At 45.2% G+C, this 17,134-nt stretch overlaps 2 protein-coding genes across 2 annotated transcripts in view; one reads left to right on the top strand and one right to left on the bottom strand.

Annotated features, from left to right (window-relative positions):
• Nucleotides 1-245: 245 nt before the first annotated feature.
• GVQW3 (GVQW motif containing 3) lies at nucleotides 246-2,942 on the bottom strand (the record flags this gene model as incomplete). The annotated part of the gene is made up of 1 exon (XM_081098837.1): nucleotides 246-2,942. One exon carries the CDS (start codon nucleotides 2,940-2,942, stop codon nucleotides 2,310-2,312), a length of 633 nt encoding a protein of 210 aa, XP_080954963.1. The 3' UTR covers nucleotides 246-2,309.
• Nucleotides 2,943-3,886: 944 nt separating this feature from the next.
• THAP12 (THAP domain containing 12) overlaps nucleotides 3,887-17,134 on the top strand; it is a 38,691-nt gene continuing 25,443 nt past the window's right edge. Inside the window, exon 1 of the mRNA XM_081099878.1 lies at nucleotides 3,887-4,017. Within this exon, the coding sequence (XP_080956004.1) occupies nucleotides 3,929-4,017 (89 nt within the window). The 5' untranslated portion in view covers nucleotides 3,887-3,928. The remainder of the gene's footprint in view (nucleotides 4,018-17,134) is intronic.

Raw genomic sequence — 17,134 nt, 5'->3', positions numbered from 1 at the left:
GGTCTTGGTCCAGCACCTTTGGAAAGGTCACTCCAGCCCTGTGCACTGGATGGGAATAAGTCCAGAAATAAGTTCTCTCAGGACCTCTGTATTATAATAGGTTGGAGATAATGTCTGTAGGTACTGTTATGGGATCCTGGCTCTTGCCCAGAAGTACACAATTCTGTAACAATTATCAAGGATTAACATGAGGTTCATTAACCAACATCACCTCAATAAATTCAATGAATTTTTTTTTTGAAATATGAAGTTCAGTCACACAGTTGCACTAGACATCCACAGGGCCTTTGTTCCAGAATGTAGTGTAGAGTGTTTGTGGGGAACCCCGGGTCTCATCTGATGTAGTAAGATGCAATGGCCCAGAAATAGAAGATCTAGAAATCTCTAAGTAGGTAGAAGTCTATAAGCTGTTGCTTGGTTTGAGTTTTCTTGCACGTTATCTTTTATTTGTGGGATAAAGTCTAGGTTTTAGAGTGCCTCAAAACTGAGAGATATTAGTGGCAAACTTGTAATGTTTTGAAGATACAGTGAAAGAATAGAACTAAAAATAACTGTTGAATAACAGTAACCTCTATCAACTAATATTGCTTATTAACTTACTAGTTGAATAATAGGAGCTGTTATATGTAAATATCCTTGGGTAAAACATAGGCATTGGCCAATCCTGTGAAATGCTATTAATAACCAACCATCCTGCATCTCCACCAGACATTCTGAGAGGTTTCATCTATGTGGCATTACTTGGAACCCACTTGAGGAAAGTTCCATTCCATGTATCCTGGCAGAGAGGCAGGAAAATATAAGGGGTTTGAACTTATATAGATTGCTTTGGGGGAGAAGGGGTTGATAATAATCAAATAAGTAGGTTATTATAAACCTATCCACTATTTATAAACTGGCATAGAGTTGGGGGCAGAGGAGAGGAAGCAAATGATTCCAAATTGTTGATCTTCTGCAATACCATTCTCTTCCTCTTTGGACTTTGCTATTTCAGCCAAAAGTACCATCATTTTCTTACTAATGCAGCTTCAAAGCCTCATGTTGTTCCACCTGCCTGGGAAGCTCTCCCTAATTTCCTAGCCCCGTGTCCCATCTTTCCTTATAGATCCAGCTCAAGAACCACCTCATCCATGAAGCCCACCCAGCCCTTGGTGATTTTGTTTCATAATGTCACACTATCAGTGCCCAGCAATGTTCTAAAAACACAGGTGCTCAAAAAGCACTTGAAAATGTTGGTGATAGTTGCTAAAATCAGGCTGCTGTGTGGGTATCAGCACCAGCATGTAGACAGCAGACTCCCTTAATGCAGGATCTAGAACAGTGATGGAGAACCTATGACACGCGTGTCAGAGGTGACACGCGAACTCAGTTTTTAGGTTGATTTTTCTTTGTTAAATGGCATTTAAATATATAAAATAAACATCAAAAATATAAGCCTTTGTTTTACTATGGTTGAAAATATCAAAAAATTTCTATATGTGACACGGCACCAGAGTTAAGTTAGGGTTTTTCAAAATGCTGACACACCGAGCTCAAAAGGTTCGCCATCACTGATCTAGAGTGTCGCCTGGTCTCCCTCCCCACACAGCACAGCCTGGGTCTGAGTCCCCTGGTTTATATTTTCAGGGATCAGATCCTCCTCTTCCAGCAGAGAAGATACCCAAATGAGTGGGGGTGGGGGTGAGGGGCCGAAAGCACAGCACTAAAAGGAAACAAACCCAGCTCTTTTGTGAGGGGTAGATCTGTGAGCTCAATATAAATATGGGTTGGCCAATCAATTCAGGGGGGTGGGGGTGGGGGTCACAATGAATCATTTGGGCTGCACTGACTCTTAGTATTGCTCACTATGTCAGCATGACACTCCCTTCTGGACCATACCTCTGGCCCTGACTGTGAAGCAGACTGGAACTGGAGGCCTTCTCTTGGAGTCCTCCCAGAAGAGTATGCCTCCCTGGGCAGATGTAGACTCCAGGAGATCCTGTTCCCACCTCTCACTGGTCTGATCCCCAGAATGTTAAGAACATAGCAACAGGACAGCCACATGATCTAAGGCCTGGGCAGGGAAGAGACCCAAACTTGCTAAGCGAAAGAAATCAGGAACAAACAAAAACTAGAAGTTAACAGCCAAAGGTTCTTCAAAGTTGTGGAGAAGATCAGCAAGGAAGATGGCCAGCCCAACAGTCCAGCAGAATAACTAGGAGAGCCATGGCATGCAGGGTGGTAGACAGGATTGAATACAGACGAGCAGTAAATGAAGGTGCCTAACAGTGACGCAGCTTTCCAGCTCAGGTTCAGCTGTCTCAGTCCTTTCACCAGGGTGTGAAGCAATCCTGAGCTGCCCTGGCAGGAAGGCTTGCTGGAGACCAGGCCTGCAGAAGCTGGCCGGCAGGATAGGAGATTCTGGGATGAGACACAGGCAGGTGCATTTCCCCACCAGCTTCACAAGGGAGATGACTCCATGTTTCAGAACCTGTGACCTCTTTCTTTACACACGAGCTGCTTTTCCTCGTTTCTTTGGAAAGATCCGAAAGAAAGCCAAGTTTCCGAGGTTTAGGATCACCCTTCAAAATACCGCATATAACTTTGGCAGACACTTTCCTCATGTTCAAGTTTTCTTTCAGAATGAGTCTAACAGTCTCTTTATCTAAATTTAACTGTTCAGCCATCATCCTCACTGTTAACTGCCTGTTTGAACAAACCAAGTCCTTGACCTTTTGGATATTGTCATCTGTCCGGTGGGTAACTGGATGGCCACTTCGGGCATCATCGCGAACATCTTCCCGTCCTTCTCTAAACCTTTTGTGCCAGTCATAAACTCTGGCCCTCGACATGACTTCATGCCCATAAGCTTCTTTTAAAAGACAGTGGGTCTCACTTGCAGACTTGTTCAGTTTCACGCAAAATTTTATACTAATCCTTTGCTCTAGATAGCGGTCACTCATTCTGGCAACACAGGAACGTTAACATGTCACGACTGTGAGGGGAAGACAAAGGGCCCGATCTCTATCCAAAGGGACCGATCTCTATCCGGTTGCAAGTGGACTCGGGGTGCTCGCTATTCTTGATCCTCTGGAAGCCTCACCGGAAAGAGTAACTGCTTTTCTGAGCTTTCAGTCGAGGCCGGGGAAGCCCGTTCTGAGAAGCTAATGGAGCCAAAGAGTAGCTGCAAACCTGGGGAAAACGAAACCTGCTACCAACCCACGTCTGCATCTAACTCGTGCACGCAGATCTGCCAGGAATGTCCAGGTCAGTCCCCAAGATCGTCCCGATTCCGCGGCCCTTAAAAGTCTGGCGATTTCTGCAACAGAGGCCTAAGTGGTGGCATCTTGAGCAGGCAGAGAAGCACCAGCGATGTAACGTGCCAGCTCGCCCTAGATGTGCAGAATCCCGCGCACTACAGGCCCGCCGGGGAGGCCCAGTTCTCACCCGCTCTGGAGTCCCGGGAGACACGCCCGCATGCGCAATTCCCTCCTTCGCAGGGTCGGCCTGCGCAGGCGCGTGGCTCCGGGCCCTGCCTCCGCCTCGCCACACCCGCTTCCTCGCGCGTGCCCGCCTCGGGAGAAGTCAGCGGAGAGGAAGGGGCGGGGGAGGAAGACGAAGGGAAGAGAGGGCACCCCCGGGCGCCAGGGTGCATTGTGGGAAGGAGGCGGCAGCGTCCCGGGCGGGCGGGAGGTGCACCAGCGGCGGTGGCGGCGGTAAATCCTCCCGGCCGCTCACAGCACTGTGGAGCCGCGTCCCCAGCTCGGCCTCGGACCGCGGCGCCCCTCCTGCCCCTCGCGGCTTTCCGCCCGCCCGCCCCTCCCCCCGGCGCGCCGGCCTCGCCGAGCCGGCCGGCCGGCCAGGCTCCCCTCCCCGGTCCCGACGGGCGGGCGGGCTGCCCTGAGGAGGCGGGGAGGGGAGCGCCGGGCCGGCCCGCGGGCGGGCGACGATGCCGAACTTCTGCGCGGCCCCCAACTGCACGCGGAAGAGCACGCAGTCGGATCTGGCCTTCTTCAGGTTCCCGAGGGATCCGGCCAGGTAAGCGGCCGGCGCCGGGCTGGCAGCCGGGCCCCCCTTCGCGGCGCGCGCTGCCGACCGCGGGTCCCGGGCGGCGAGGGGCGTGTGGGAGGCGCGGAGAGAGGCACCGGCGTCGACCCCAGCCTCGGACCCCGGTGGAGAACGGGCCGCGAGCAGCGGGCGGGCGGGCGGGCCGCCGGGGACCTCGGAGCACGTGCGCCGGGCGGGGGTTCGGCGCCGAGGGCACCACCCGAAGTGAGAGGCCCCGGGGCGGCGCGCGGGCCGGTTCAGGTGGGTTCCCGGCCCGGTTCGCGTGCTGTGTGATTTCGGACCAGGCGCTTTCTCCTCTGGGCTTCCGTTTCCCCAGCTGTCAAAAGAGGGTGGTCACCCGGCTCTTTCCTCCTCTGGGCACCACCCCCGGGACGGGGTTTCTTGTCGGGGTCCGGCCCCCTTCTTTGATCTTAGGCTAAGGCTCAGTTGCTTCCTCCTGGATCCTGATCGTGGGAATTCTAGCTCCGGCCGTTCGCTCGATCTCTCGTTCGGTTATTGCGGGGATAACGGTGTGGGGGGTGAGGGTGACGGGAGTGACGCGAAGGAGAGGCACTGGTATGGACGCCTTCCTGAGTCCCTTACGCACCCTCCCGTAGAGGGTGACAGCGTAGGGGCTGCTCAAAAGGCGGAGGATTGCCCCTTGGCCTGTCGTTGATTTAGTCCAGCGGTTCTCAACCTGTGGGTCGCGACCCCTTTGGCGGTCGAACGACCCTTTCACAGGGGTCGCCTAAGACCATCCTGCAAATCAGATATTGACATTACGATTCATAACAGTAGCAACATTACAGTTATGAAGTAGCAACGAACATAACTTTATGGTTGGGAGTCACCACAACATGAGGAACTGTATTAAAGGGTCGTGGCATTAGGAAGGTTGAGAACCACGGATTTAGTCATTTCAAATGAACACACCCACTGTGTGTTGGGTGCTGGAAATTCACAAGGGAATGAGGGTTGCCTGCAGAAAGCGCACAGTTCATTAAAGAGGCAAGTATAGCCAAGACCGGTTTGGCTCAGTGGATAGAGCCTCGGCCTGTGGACTGAAGGGTCCCAGGTTCGATTCCGGTCAAGGGCATGTACCTGGGTTGCGGGCACATCCCCAGTGGGAGATGTGCAGGAGGCAGCTGATCGGTGTTTCTCTTTCATCGATGTTTCTGACTATCTCTCTCCCTTCCAGTATATTTAAAAAAAGAGAGAGAGAGAGAGACAAGTGTAAGCAGACAATTGTAATATCGATTGTAAATATGACATGCTTTGTATTTGTTAGTTCCACAAATGTTTACGGAAGGCCTACTGTGTGCTTGCTGGGCATTGTTCTGAGCACTGGGAGTGTACAAATGAACAGTTCATGGAGTTTACATTCTGGTGGGGGGGCAACAGACACATACGTAATGTGTCAGGTGTGATAAATACAGTACGATGGAGAAAGCGCACATGTTGTGGGGCGGGGGAGTGAGGAGGAGCAGGGGAGGCGCACTTGCTATTGTAAATAAGGCAATCAGAGAAGGCCTCACTAAGAAGTTGAATTGGAGCAAAGACCAGTGGTAGGTAAGGGGCTAGCCATGAAGAGTTCTACGGGAAGAGCATCCCAGTCTGTGGAAACGGTAAATGCAAAGGGGGGGCATGGCTCCACTGTTAGAGGTACAGCCAGAAGTCCATGGACTGCTAGAACTGGTTTAAGGAAGGAGAGAGAGGGAAAAGATGAGACCAGAAAAGTGTGTGTGTGTGTGTGTGGGGGGGGGGGGGGCACGACAAATTGGTTAGGACATTGTAGGCCATGGGAAGCACTTTGGGCATTTATTCTGAATGAGATAGGAAGTCATCAAAGGGTTTAGAGCAGAGACTTACGCTTTAAACAGGATCACTGGCTGCTTGCTGAAGGGAAGCAAAGGTGAGAACAGAAGACCAGTTAATGGCAATTGCAATAAATTAGGTTAGTAGAGGAGGAGGTGGCGGTAAGTTGTTGCATTTGGGTTATGTTTTGAAGATGAAGCCAACAGAATTTGTTAAATGGTTTAGATGGGGAATATTAAAGGCTTGGTTTGAGACGTGAAGCTTAAGATACCTGATAGACATTCAGGAATAGATATCTTTCTTCATAGCCATATCTAGAAATAAACTCAAAGTGACCCATATTTAGATTAATGACCTAAATATTTAAGAGCTAAAACCATAAAAAGATATACAAGTCTGGGATTTAGAGACTTCCAGACTGGAGATTATAAATATGGATGTTCTCAGTTTATAGAGGGTATTTAAAGCCAGAGTGTCAGTTAAATAAAGCAGAGTTAAGTCGGAGGGTTGCACCCTGGAGCGTTCCTAATGTTTAAAAGTTCAGGGAGATGAGGAGGAACTAGCTCAGGAGAATGAGGTACAGGCAGTCCTCAGGTTAAGTTGGAGATCAGCTCCTATGGCGCAACTCGATTTTCACCGTAAGTCGGAACCCACCCACATAAGCACCTACGTCACTCTCATGGAGCACATGCACAGCAGTAATGAAGTGAAACAGTAAAAAGAATTTAAAAGAAAGATAATTCCTGACCTTTACTTGTGGTAAATAAATAATAATAAACATAAAGCACATATGTACATACATCGAAATGATGGAACTTTTTTTATATGTATACTGTAAATGGGAGATGGCGACGTAACCACGAAACGACGTAAGTCGAGTCCGAGGTAACCAGAGGACTGCCTGTATAATTTTGGGGTTCTATGGGAGCAGAGAAGAGGAGAATCTTATCTGACTCAACCTTACCCCAATAAGCAGTATCTTCATTTTACATAAATTTTAGCCCGAGGACATTTTTGGGAATATCTTTCTCTTTTCATTATACTCCTTAGCCAGGAGTATGGGCTGTAGGGTTTACAGCCTTAGATTTGGGAGGAATTTTTAGATCTAGTGCAATATCCCTTGAAATGCTGGAATTTCCCCAATTGAAATGGTGTTTTAACCTTTTTTTGAGGGGGGGGGGGTGGTCACTGTCGCCTTTGGAGAATCAACATAAGGACTCTTGAGGAAAAAACATGGACACACACTTTTGCATTCTACTCAAGTTATTTGTGAACCTTTCTTAGGGGTCTGCGGTGCATTCCTGACAGGTGGGCCTTTGTTTAAAAAACCACCAGTGATGGTTCTCTGCTTTGCCTGGGGACATTTGAGGATTCTGGACAGCTTTAGCTATTGTTTCTTCTTTGTTTTGAGTGGAAATCTATGCCTTCCTATAATTTACGTTTTGGAAATCCTAGTTTTGTTCCCAGGGTCATACTAAGCAAGTCTGTGCCCTTTTCATGTACCTAGTCCTTTGAGTATTTCAGGACCAAATTAAGAACTTTCATTTCTTTTTTAAAAAAATATATTTTATTGATTTTTTTTTTTACAGAGAGGCAGGGAGAGGTATAGAGAGTTAGAAACATCGATGAGAAAGAAACATCGATCAGCTACCTGTTGCATACTCCTTACTGGTTATGTGCCTGCAACCAAGGTACATGCCCTTGACCGGAATCAAACCTGGAACCCTTGAGTCCACAGGCTGAGACTCTATCCACTAAGCCAAACCGGTTAGGGCAAGAACTTTTCTTTAAAAAAAAAACACATTTTTTATTGAGATATGATTCACTTACCAAACAGTTCACCCATTAAAAGTGTACAATTCAGTCTTGGCCCATGTTGTTCAGTGGTTAGAGTGCCACCCCCGCACACCTAAGGGTGGCACGTTCGATTTCAGTAAGGGTATGTACCTGGTTGCAGGTTCGATCCCCCGACCTGGTCCTGGTGTGTGTAGATGTATCCATCACATTGATGTCTGTCTCTCCTTCTCTCTCCCTCTTCCCTTCCACTCCCTCCCTCCCCGGCCCTTTCCCTCCCTCCCTCCTTTCCTCTCTCCCTTTCACTCTCTCTAAAAATCAACGGAAAAATATCCTCGGGTAAAGATTAACAACAACAAAAAAGTACAATTCAGTGATTTTCAGAATATTATTACATTATTTTTAAAATTTTTGATAAAATATACATAACAAAATTTGCCATTTTAATTATTTTAGTGTATAAGTCAGTGGCATTAATTACATTCACTATGTTGTGCAACCATCACCACTATATATTTCCAAAGATTTTTCATTACCCAAAGCAAAAACTGTAACTATTAAGCAACACCTCCCTCCCCCCAGCATCCCATCCTTTCTGACCTACCTTTAGTCTCCATGAATTTGTTCTATGTATTTCATGTAAGTGGAATGATACAATTATTGTCCTTTTATGCCTGGTTTATTTTACTTAACATAATATATTCAAGGTCTTTTTATACAAACCAGATCTCATAGTGTAGGATTTCAAATTACACTATATTTGACAGTTTCTTTTTTACCATGACCAGAATTAATTATAATAAAGAAGTAGTTTCCAGAGGTGTTTATTGAATTAACTAGAGGCCTGGTGCATGAATTTGTGCATAGGTGTGGTCCCTCTGGATGGCCTGCAGGGATTGGGCCAAAACCTGCAGTCTAACGCTGCCTGCCGCTCCTGCCTGCCGCTCCTTCCTGCCACTCCCGCTCATCCTGGCCCCACTGTGCCTGCCTCGGGCTTGCACCCAATCAGTCCTGATCAGAAGAGGCTCGCGCCAGTCATGAGCCCTGCATCTGGCGCCCTCCCAAGGGGAGTGGCCTGCGGGATCGGGCTGAAACCAGCTCTCCAACATCCCCTGAGGGGTCCCGGATTGTGAGAGGGCACAGGCCAGGCTGAGGGACCCCACTGGTGCAGGGAGGGACCGTGGGAGGGCTCCAGGGCATGTCCAGCCTATTTTGCTTAGCCCCAATTGGCCAGATGCCAGCAGCAAGCTAACCTACTGATCAGAGCATCTGCCCCCTGGTGGTCAGTGCACATTGTAGTGACTGATCGACCAGTTGACTGTCCTCTGGTGGTCAGTGCACCTCATAGTGAGTGGTTGAGCAGCCTTAGAATATCATTAGCATATTACACTTTGGTTCAGGGGTCCTCAAACTACGGCCCGCAGGCCACATGCGGCCCGCTGAAAACATTTGTTTTTTTACTTCAAAATAAGATATGTGCAGTGTGCATAGGAATTTTTTCATAGTTTTTTTTTTTAAACTATAGTCCGGCCCTCCAACGGTCTGAGGGACAGTGAACTGGCCCCCTGTTTAAAAAGTTTGAGGACCCCTGCTTTGGTTGGTTGGTTGGTTCTGCCGCTCAGTCTATTTGCATATTACCCTTTTATTATATAGGATTATTATATAGGATAACAGTATTTTTAGGGCTCTTAGTTATAAGTAGTTTTTTTCTATAAATGAGTTGTAGGGAAGGTTGAGAAAAGGTGACATTGCTAACCTATCTATTCTTTAAAAGTTAACTAACATTTTTAACTAACAATGAAGGTAAGTATATTTATGCTATTAAGTAGCACATTTCCCATTCATCATACTTATAAATTTTATGCACACTTTTAGAAACAACTATTTAGAAGTAATTTAAATTCAAGAATATAATTAATAAAGGACATAATGTGGAATTTTATACCATAATAGCTTTTATCAGTTTAGAAAAAGTGGCATTAATGTGCCCTTTCTTTTAATACAAAATAATAGAATCAAATCACTTAGGGCAGTAGCAGGGAAGTCATAGATTACCTAAAATTAAAGTTAAAAAACAAACAAACAACGGGCCAAAATTTGATTGCTCCAGAATGGCTTGACTAATGACAACGCTTAACGGGAACCTGGGAATCGTTCACGGTGGCTCATTCCCAGACCAAGTGAGAAGGTACAAGTAGACCTAACTGAATTGCTCCTATTAAGAGTGAGTTGGGCAATTGAAGAAGACCTCTTCTCCTCCTCATCCCTAAAGTGGTGAGGTCTTCCAAGATTTTTTTTTTTTTTTTAGCAATTTAAAGGTAATTGAGGGTTGTAAAATGTTAAAGTGGCTTTCCAGACACTCATGAAGAGTCCCCAAAACCCTTTCAAAGAATCCGAAGGTAAAAACTATTTTTATAGTAGCTCTGTCATTATTTGCCTTTTCATGCTCATTCTCTCAAAAGCATATAGTGGAGTATTTCAGGGGGTATATACCATATAATAACATCATTGCTCTAATAATTACATAATGTTTTTCTAAAATTTTCTAAGTATGATTATTCAAATGCAGGTGTTTAGTAGACATTTTCTCAGAAATTAATGTAATAAGCCTGTCACTCCAAAGAAAACAACTAACGTATGCAAGCAAAAATAGAAATTTGGAGAAAACATATGCACCACCTTGATCTTGACAGCTCTCTAATACTTACAGGACTATTCTGATGAGATCAGTGGTGATATTGATAGTTATGACTTTTAAAATATATTGTATAATGAAATGTGTTACCATTTAGATGGTCTGCATAACTCAATATTTTCCAAATTGACCATTTCATGATTTTACAAGGACTTGCATGGAAAAAGCTATATTCAAAGTACAAGATAAACCAATGGACTTTATTGTAACCACTAGAGTGTGAAAAGCTCATTGGTCTGGTTTCAGATTCTACATTGCAACTAATCTTTAAGAAAGATTTTTGGTGGAGTTTTAGTGTGGTATCTAATAAGAACATTCACAATTTTGTGGAAAAGGAGGAATCCTATTTAATAAAAGGCTAATATGCAAATCAACTGAATGGCAGAACAGTTGGTTGCTATGATGTGCACTGACCACTAGGGAGCAGACACTCAATGCAGGAACTGCCTCCTGGTGGTCAGTGCGCTCCCATAGGGGGAGCGCTGCTCAGCCAGAAGTTGGGCTCATAGCTGGTGAGCGCAGCTGTGGTGGCAGGAACCTCTCCTGCCTCCACAGCAGTGCTGAGGACCCCTCGGGTGATGTCCATCTGCTGGCTTAGTTCTGCTTCCCGGTCCCGGATGTGAGAGGGCAAGAGGGTGCAGGCTGGGCTGAGGGATCCCTCTTCCCCTTGCCCCCTCTGCCCCCCCCCCCCGTGCATGAATGTCATGCACCGGGCCTCTAGTATTTTAATAACCTTTTTACTTATTTATTTTTGTTAATCCTCACCCAAGCATATTTTTTTCTATTGACAGTCGGGGTGGGGGGGAGAGAAAGAGAGAAACATTGGTGTGAGAGAAACACATTGATTGGTTTCCTCCTGTACACGTCCCTACTGCAGCTGGGGAGTGAACCTGAAATCCTTTGGTTTGCAGGCAGGGCTCTAACCAGTGAGCAACATCGGCCAGGGCTAGTAACCTTTTAAACTGCATGTCAATGTGACGCCAGATTTTCTCTATATAGTCAACCAGAACAATATATGGTAGCAGATTATGTATAAAAGCAGATGTGGGAATCTAGCTATCTTCTATTAAGCTCGACATTAGAGTTTTGGAGAGATGGAAATCAATGCAATTCTTTTGACTAAACTAACTGAACATTTTCAGTAAATGTTTTTTGTTTGTTTTGGAAAATATGGTTATTTTTCATTAGAATGTTATCTATGTTAACATGTAATGGGATGAATAAATTTAAGTTTTTCTCAGTTTTAATTTCTACAATTACAAATATTGATAGATAAAACCCACATAAACAAAAAAAGCTCTTTAGATCCTCAATAATTTAAGAATGTAAAAGGGTCCTGAAACTGAAGTTTGAGAAATGTTTCTATAACGTATCTTTAAAAAAAAAAATCTTTATTATAGATTTCAGAGAGGAAGGGAGAGGAAGAGAGAGATAGAAACATCAATAATGAGCAAGATTCTCTCTCATGGATGAGGTTCCTATCTCTCTCCCATCCTCTCTGAAATCAATAAAAATATATTTTACAAAAAAGAAGTATGTGTCGGAAAAACCAAGATGGAGGCATAGGTAAACACCGGAGTCAGCTGCCTCGAACAACCACTTCACAAATACAACTAAAAGACCGAACGGACATCGCCCAGAACCACAGGAAGACTAGCTGAGGGGAAATTCTTCAACTAGAAGGAAAGAGAACAGCATACGAGACTCAGAGGAGGCGCAGTGCGGAAAATACAAAGGTGCAGAGGAGCGCGCGGAGTGGGCTGGTGTCTGAGGGCGCGGTTGTCATTTTCAATCGGGAGGGAGTCTCAGATTCTGAGCCCCAGTTCTGGGCGAGTCTCTAGGGACCCAGACTCAAACGGGAGAAGCGGGACTGTCTGGCATCGGTTGGAACGCATGGGCAGCTTTCTCTCCGAGGTTTGCAGTGGTTGCTGGGACTCTGAGAGGCAGAGCCTCTGGGGACGGGACTGAGAGCAGCCATAACTGCTCCCTCCACCCGCTCTGTTGATCCCGTGTGACCCGCCCCACCCAAGCCCTGCGCAGAGCCATTTGCCAGAGAGCCTCAGGCAAAGGCTAGATTAGCACCTCCCTAGAGGACAGAAGTTTTCCCACTGCAGACACAACTGATTCTCACAGCCAGTTGGCCTGGAGGTCAAATCCCCCTAGTATTAACTACAACAATCAAGGCTTAACTACAACAAGACTGCGAACAAAGACCACTAGGGGGTGCACCAAGAAAGCATAAAAAATGCGGAGACAAAGAAACAGGACAAAACTGTCAATGGAGGATATTGAGTTCAGAACCACACTTTTAAGGTCTCTCAAGAACTGTCTAGAAGCCGCCGATAAAGTTATTGAGATCCTCAAGAAATCTAATGAGACCCTCGATGTTGTGATAAACAACCAACTAGAAATTAAGCATACACGGACTGAAATAACGAATATTATACAGACTCCCAACAGCAGACCAGAGGAGCGCAAGAATCAAGGCAAAGATTTGAAATGCGAAGAAGCAAAAAACACCCAACGAGAAAAGCAAAATGAAAAAAGAATCCGAAAATATGAAGATAGTGTAAGGAGCCTCTGAGACAGCTTCAAGCGTACCAACATCAGAATTATAGGGGTGCCAGAAGATGAGAGAGACCAAGATATTGAAAACCTATTTGAAGAAATAATGACAGAAAACTTCCCCTACCTGGTGAAAAAAATAGACTTATAAGTCCAGGAAGCGCAGAGAACCCCAAACAAAAGGAATCCAAAGAGGACCACACCAAGACACATCATAATTAAAATGCCAAGAGCAAAAGACAAAGAGAGAATCTTAAAAGCAGCAAGAGAAAGAAACTCAGTTACCTACAAGGGAATACCCATACGACTGTCAGCTGATTTCTCAAAAGAAACTTTGCAGGCCAGAAGGGAGTGGCAAAAAATATTCAAAGTGATGAATGCCAAGAACCTACAACCAAGATTACTTTATCCAGCAAAGCTATCATTCAGAATTGAAGGTCAGATAAAGAGCTTCACAGATAAGGAAAAGCTAAAGGAGTTCATCACCACCAAACCAGTATTATATGAAATGCTGAAAGGTATCCTTTAAGAAGAGGAAGAAGAAGAAAAAGGTAAAGATACAAATTATGAACAACAAATATGCATCTATCAACAAGTAAATCTAGGAATCAAGTGAATAAATAATCTGATGAACAGAATGAACTGGTGATTATAATAGAATCAGGGACATAGAAAGGGAATGGACTGACTATTCTTCGGGGGGAAAGGGGTGTGGGAGATGCGGGAAGAGACTGGACAAAAATTGTGCACCTAGGGATGAGGACAGTGGGGGCGGTAAGGGCAGAGGGTGGGGTGGGAACTGGGTGGAGGGGAGCTATGGGGGGGAAAAAAGAGGAACAAATGTAATAATCTGAACAATAAAAATTTACTAAAAAAAAGAAAGAAACATCAATAATGAGAGAGAATCATCGAATGGCTGCTTCCTGCACGCTCCCCCCCCCCCCACCCCTTTCCCAGGGATTGAGCCCGCAACCTGGGCATGTGCCCTTGACCAGAATCAAACCCGGGACCCTTCAGTCCACAAGCCAGAGCTCTATCCACTAAGCCAAACCAGCTAGGTCTAAAATATGATCTTAAAGTACTTTCATATCATCTCATTTAATCCTTCAAACAATGTTGTAAGTTGCAATAATAACATTTCTTATAGAACACTTTATATTCTATGTGTTTTATGTACATTGTTTCAAAATTGACTTGCAGTCAATTTTGAGATAGTTCTTGCTTCAGATAACCAAAGCAGGCACTGAGAGGTTAGCTAATTTGTTCACAGTCCCACAGGAATATCTAAAACCCCAAAGGTAGGATAAATATGTACTATTACTCAAAATTATTTGGCCATTAAACCTTTTTTAAAAAAAATGGTTTTTGGAATATGTTTTAGAAATGTGACATATTAGTAGGAGATCATTTAAGGGAAAAAATTAAGATAGAAAGTGACCATTGGATTTGGCAGGATGGAAATCATCAATAATCTTGAGCAGTTTTAGTGGAAAAGGGATGAAGCAGAAGCCTTTGGTCAAGAATGTGAGATAAGAAAGTGGATACAAAGAAAATGGACTCTAATTACTTTTGCTATGTAGAGGATAAGGGTTAAGGAAGTTTTTAAGATGGGAGATATTAGGACACGTTTATACTGATGGTAATAAACTGGTAGGATACATTTAGGATGTTGAGAGACCATATACAGAGAAGTGAGGAGGGGGAGGCTTACTTACCTGTGTGTGTATATACTTACTCATCTACACACACACATGGATGCACAGATGCACATCTGAATCAGGAAAAGTTTCCATCAAGAAATGACATTTAAGCTAAGATCTGAGGACTAATCTTTGCATAGGCTTTCCTATGTAAAAGAAGTGAAAAAGTAATAAAGAGGATACTAGGCTGAATAAACAGCATGGGGAACAGCCCTAGAATAGAAATGACCACAGTGCATTCATGAAACTGAAGGCCTTTGAGGCAGGCAGAGAGAGTGGAAGGATGGTATGATACGAGGCTGGGATGGTGGACAAGGTACAAATTGTGCAGGGTCTTGTAAGACATGTGAGGGGTTGGTTTTTATCCTAAGAATAATGAGAAGCCACAAAGGATTATAAGCAGGGAAAGACATTCCTGTATAGGCTTTTAAAAACATTTACGCTGCAGCAAGGAGAAGGGGTTAGAGAAGAGCAAAAGATCAATTTGGAAGTAGATGATTTTGGGAAGTCATTCCATTCTGTTAAGGGAAAATATGACAGAGTCTGGAATACAGGGCATGGGACAGAGAGAGCTAGGAAAGGAGCAACATTGAAAAAAACACACACAAAAAACAGCAATTAAGAGATGATGATGTAAGTATCCTATCTAATAAAAGACAAATAGGGTAATTAACTGTACCTCCGATATGCTTCCCATTGGCTAATCAGAGTGATATGCAAATTAACTGCCAACTAAGATGGTGGCCGGCAGCCACGCAGCTGAAGCGAACATGAGGCTTGGTTGCCTCGGCGAAGGTTCCCCGCCTGCTGTGGCCGGGCTCTGAGCCTGAAAGCAACAGCTCCGAAAGCAACTATGTTTCAATTATAGAAGCTAAATAAATCCCAGATAACTGCTTTCAGCCAGCCAAGGTCTCAGAGCTGGAGCTGCAACAGTGTTTCAATTATATAAGCCAAACAAACCCCAGATACCTGCTTTCAGCAGGCGAGGCCTCAGAGCTGGAGCCAGCTCTCAGCTCCAGTGACAGCCATAGAAGGTAAATAAAATCCCAGAATAAAAAAGAAAAAAAGGAGAGGTTGGGAGCTTCAGTCGCCCACCAGCCTGAAAACGGCCCTCAGCCCCTCACCCAGACTGGCCAGGCCACCCCAGTGGGGACCCCACCCTGAAGGGGGTGCGACCAGATGCAAACAGCCATCAGTCCCTCATCCAGGCTGGCCAGGCACCCAAGCAGGACCCCCACCCTGATCCGGGACACCCTTCAAGGCAAACCAGCCGGCCCCCACCCGTGCACCAGGCCTCTATCCTATATAGTAAAAGGGTAATATGCAAACTGACCCTAACAGCAGAAAGGCTGGGAATGACTGGTCACTATGACACACATTGACCACCAGGGGGCTGATGCTTAATGTAGGAGCTGCCCTCTGGTGGTCAGAGCGCTCTCACATGGGGAGCTCTGCTCAGCCACAAGCCAGGCTGATGGCTGCCAGTACAGCGGTGGTGGTGGGAGCCTCTCCTGCCTCCTCAGCAGTGCTAAAGATGTCCAACTGCAGTTTAGGCCTGCTCCCCGCTGGCAAGTGGACATCCCCCGAGGGCTGCTGGGCTGCCAGAGGGATGTCTGATTTCCATCTTAGGCCCAATCTCCCGGGGAGCAGGCCTAAGCCAGCAGGTGGTCATCCCCCGAGGGGTCCCAGACTGCGAGAGGGCGCAGGTCGGGCTGAGGGACCCTCCACCCCGAGTGCACAAATTTTTGTGCACCGGGCCTCTAGTGTATATATAAGCACATATAAATATACTAGAGGTCCGGTGCACAAATTTGTGCACACTGAAAGGAAATTAATTAGAAGAAATATTTTAATATTACTATTTGCCTTTTCTCTATAATAGAAGTGTCAACCAAATTCACAATCGACAATGACAGATGGAAACACACATGCAATTGGCAACAGTGAGAGCTTTATATATACAGTAAGTCCTTGGGTTATGGTGGAGATCTGTTCCTCCAGCGTGATGTAATGCGATTTTCGCCGTAAGTCGGAACCCACCTACATAAGCACCTACATCACTCACATGGAGCACATACACAGCAGTAATGAAGTGAAACAGTAAAAAAAATTTAAAAGAAAGATAACAATTCCTGACCTTTACTTGTGGTAAATAAATAAAAAACACAAAGCACATATGTACCTATATTGAAATGACGAAACTTTTTTTTTTTTTTTATAAATAAATGGGAGATGGTGTTGTAACCACGAAATGATGTACATCGAGTCTGATGTAACCTGAGGACTGTCTGTATAGATACAGATAAACTTGCTTAATTAGACCTGCTTTCTGATTTAGTTAAACTTTTTCCAGCCCAGTGAAGCACCCCAACTTCTCTTTCAGGTAATTATCAGCAACACAGCAGTAAATATCAACACAAGGCAGATTATTATTGTAGATCATGTAGGGAGAACAAAGGGTGAAATATTTAACTATAGCAGTGTTTGACTATATTCTGTGCAGTGAGAAAACCTGAAGTCATTTTCAAGTTTCATCATT

This window comes from Myotis nattereri, assembly GCF_964212035.1.
Source record: "Myotis nattereri genome assembly, chromosome: 9".
Lineage (NCBI taxonomy): Eukaryota > Metazoa > Chordata > Mammalia > Chiroptera > Vespertilionidae > Myotis > Myotis nattereri.
Note: the sequence above shows the minus strand (reverse complement) of the source record. Positions and strands in the feature narration are given on the sequence as shown.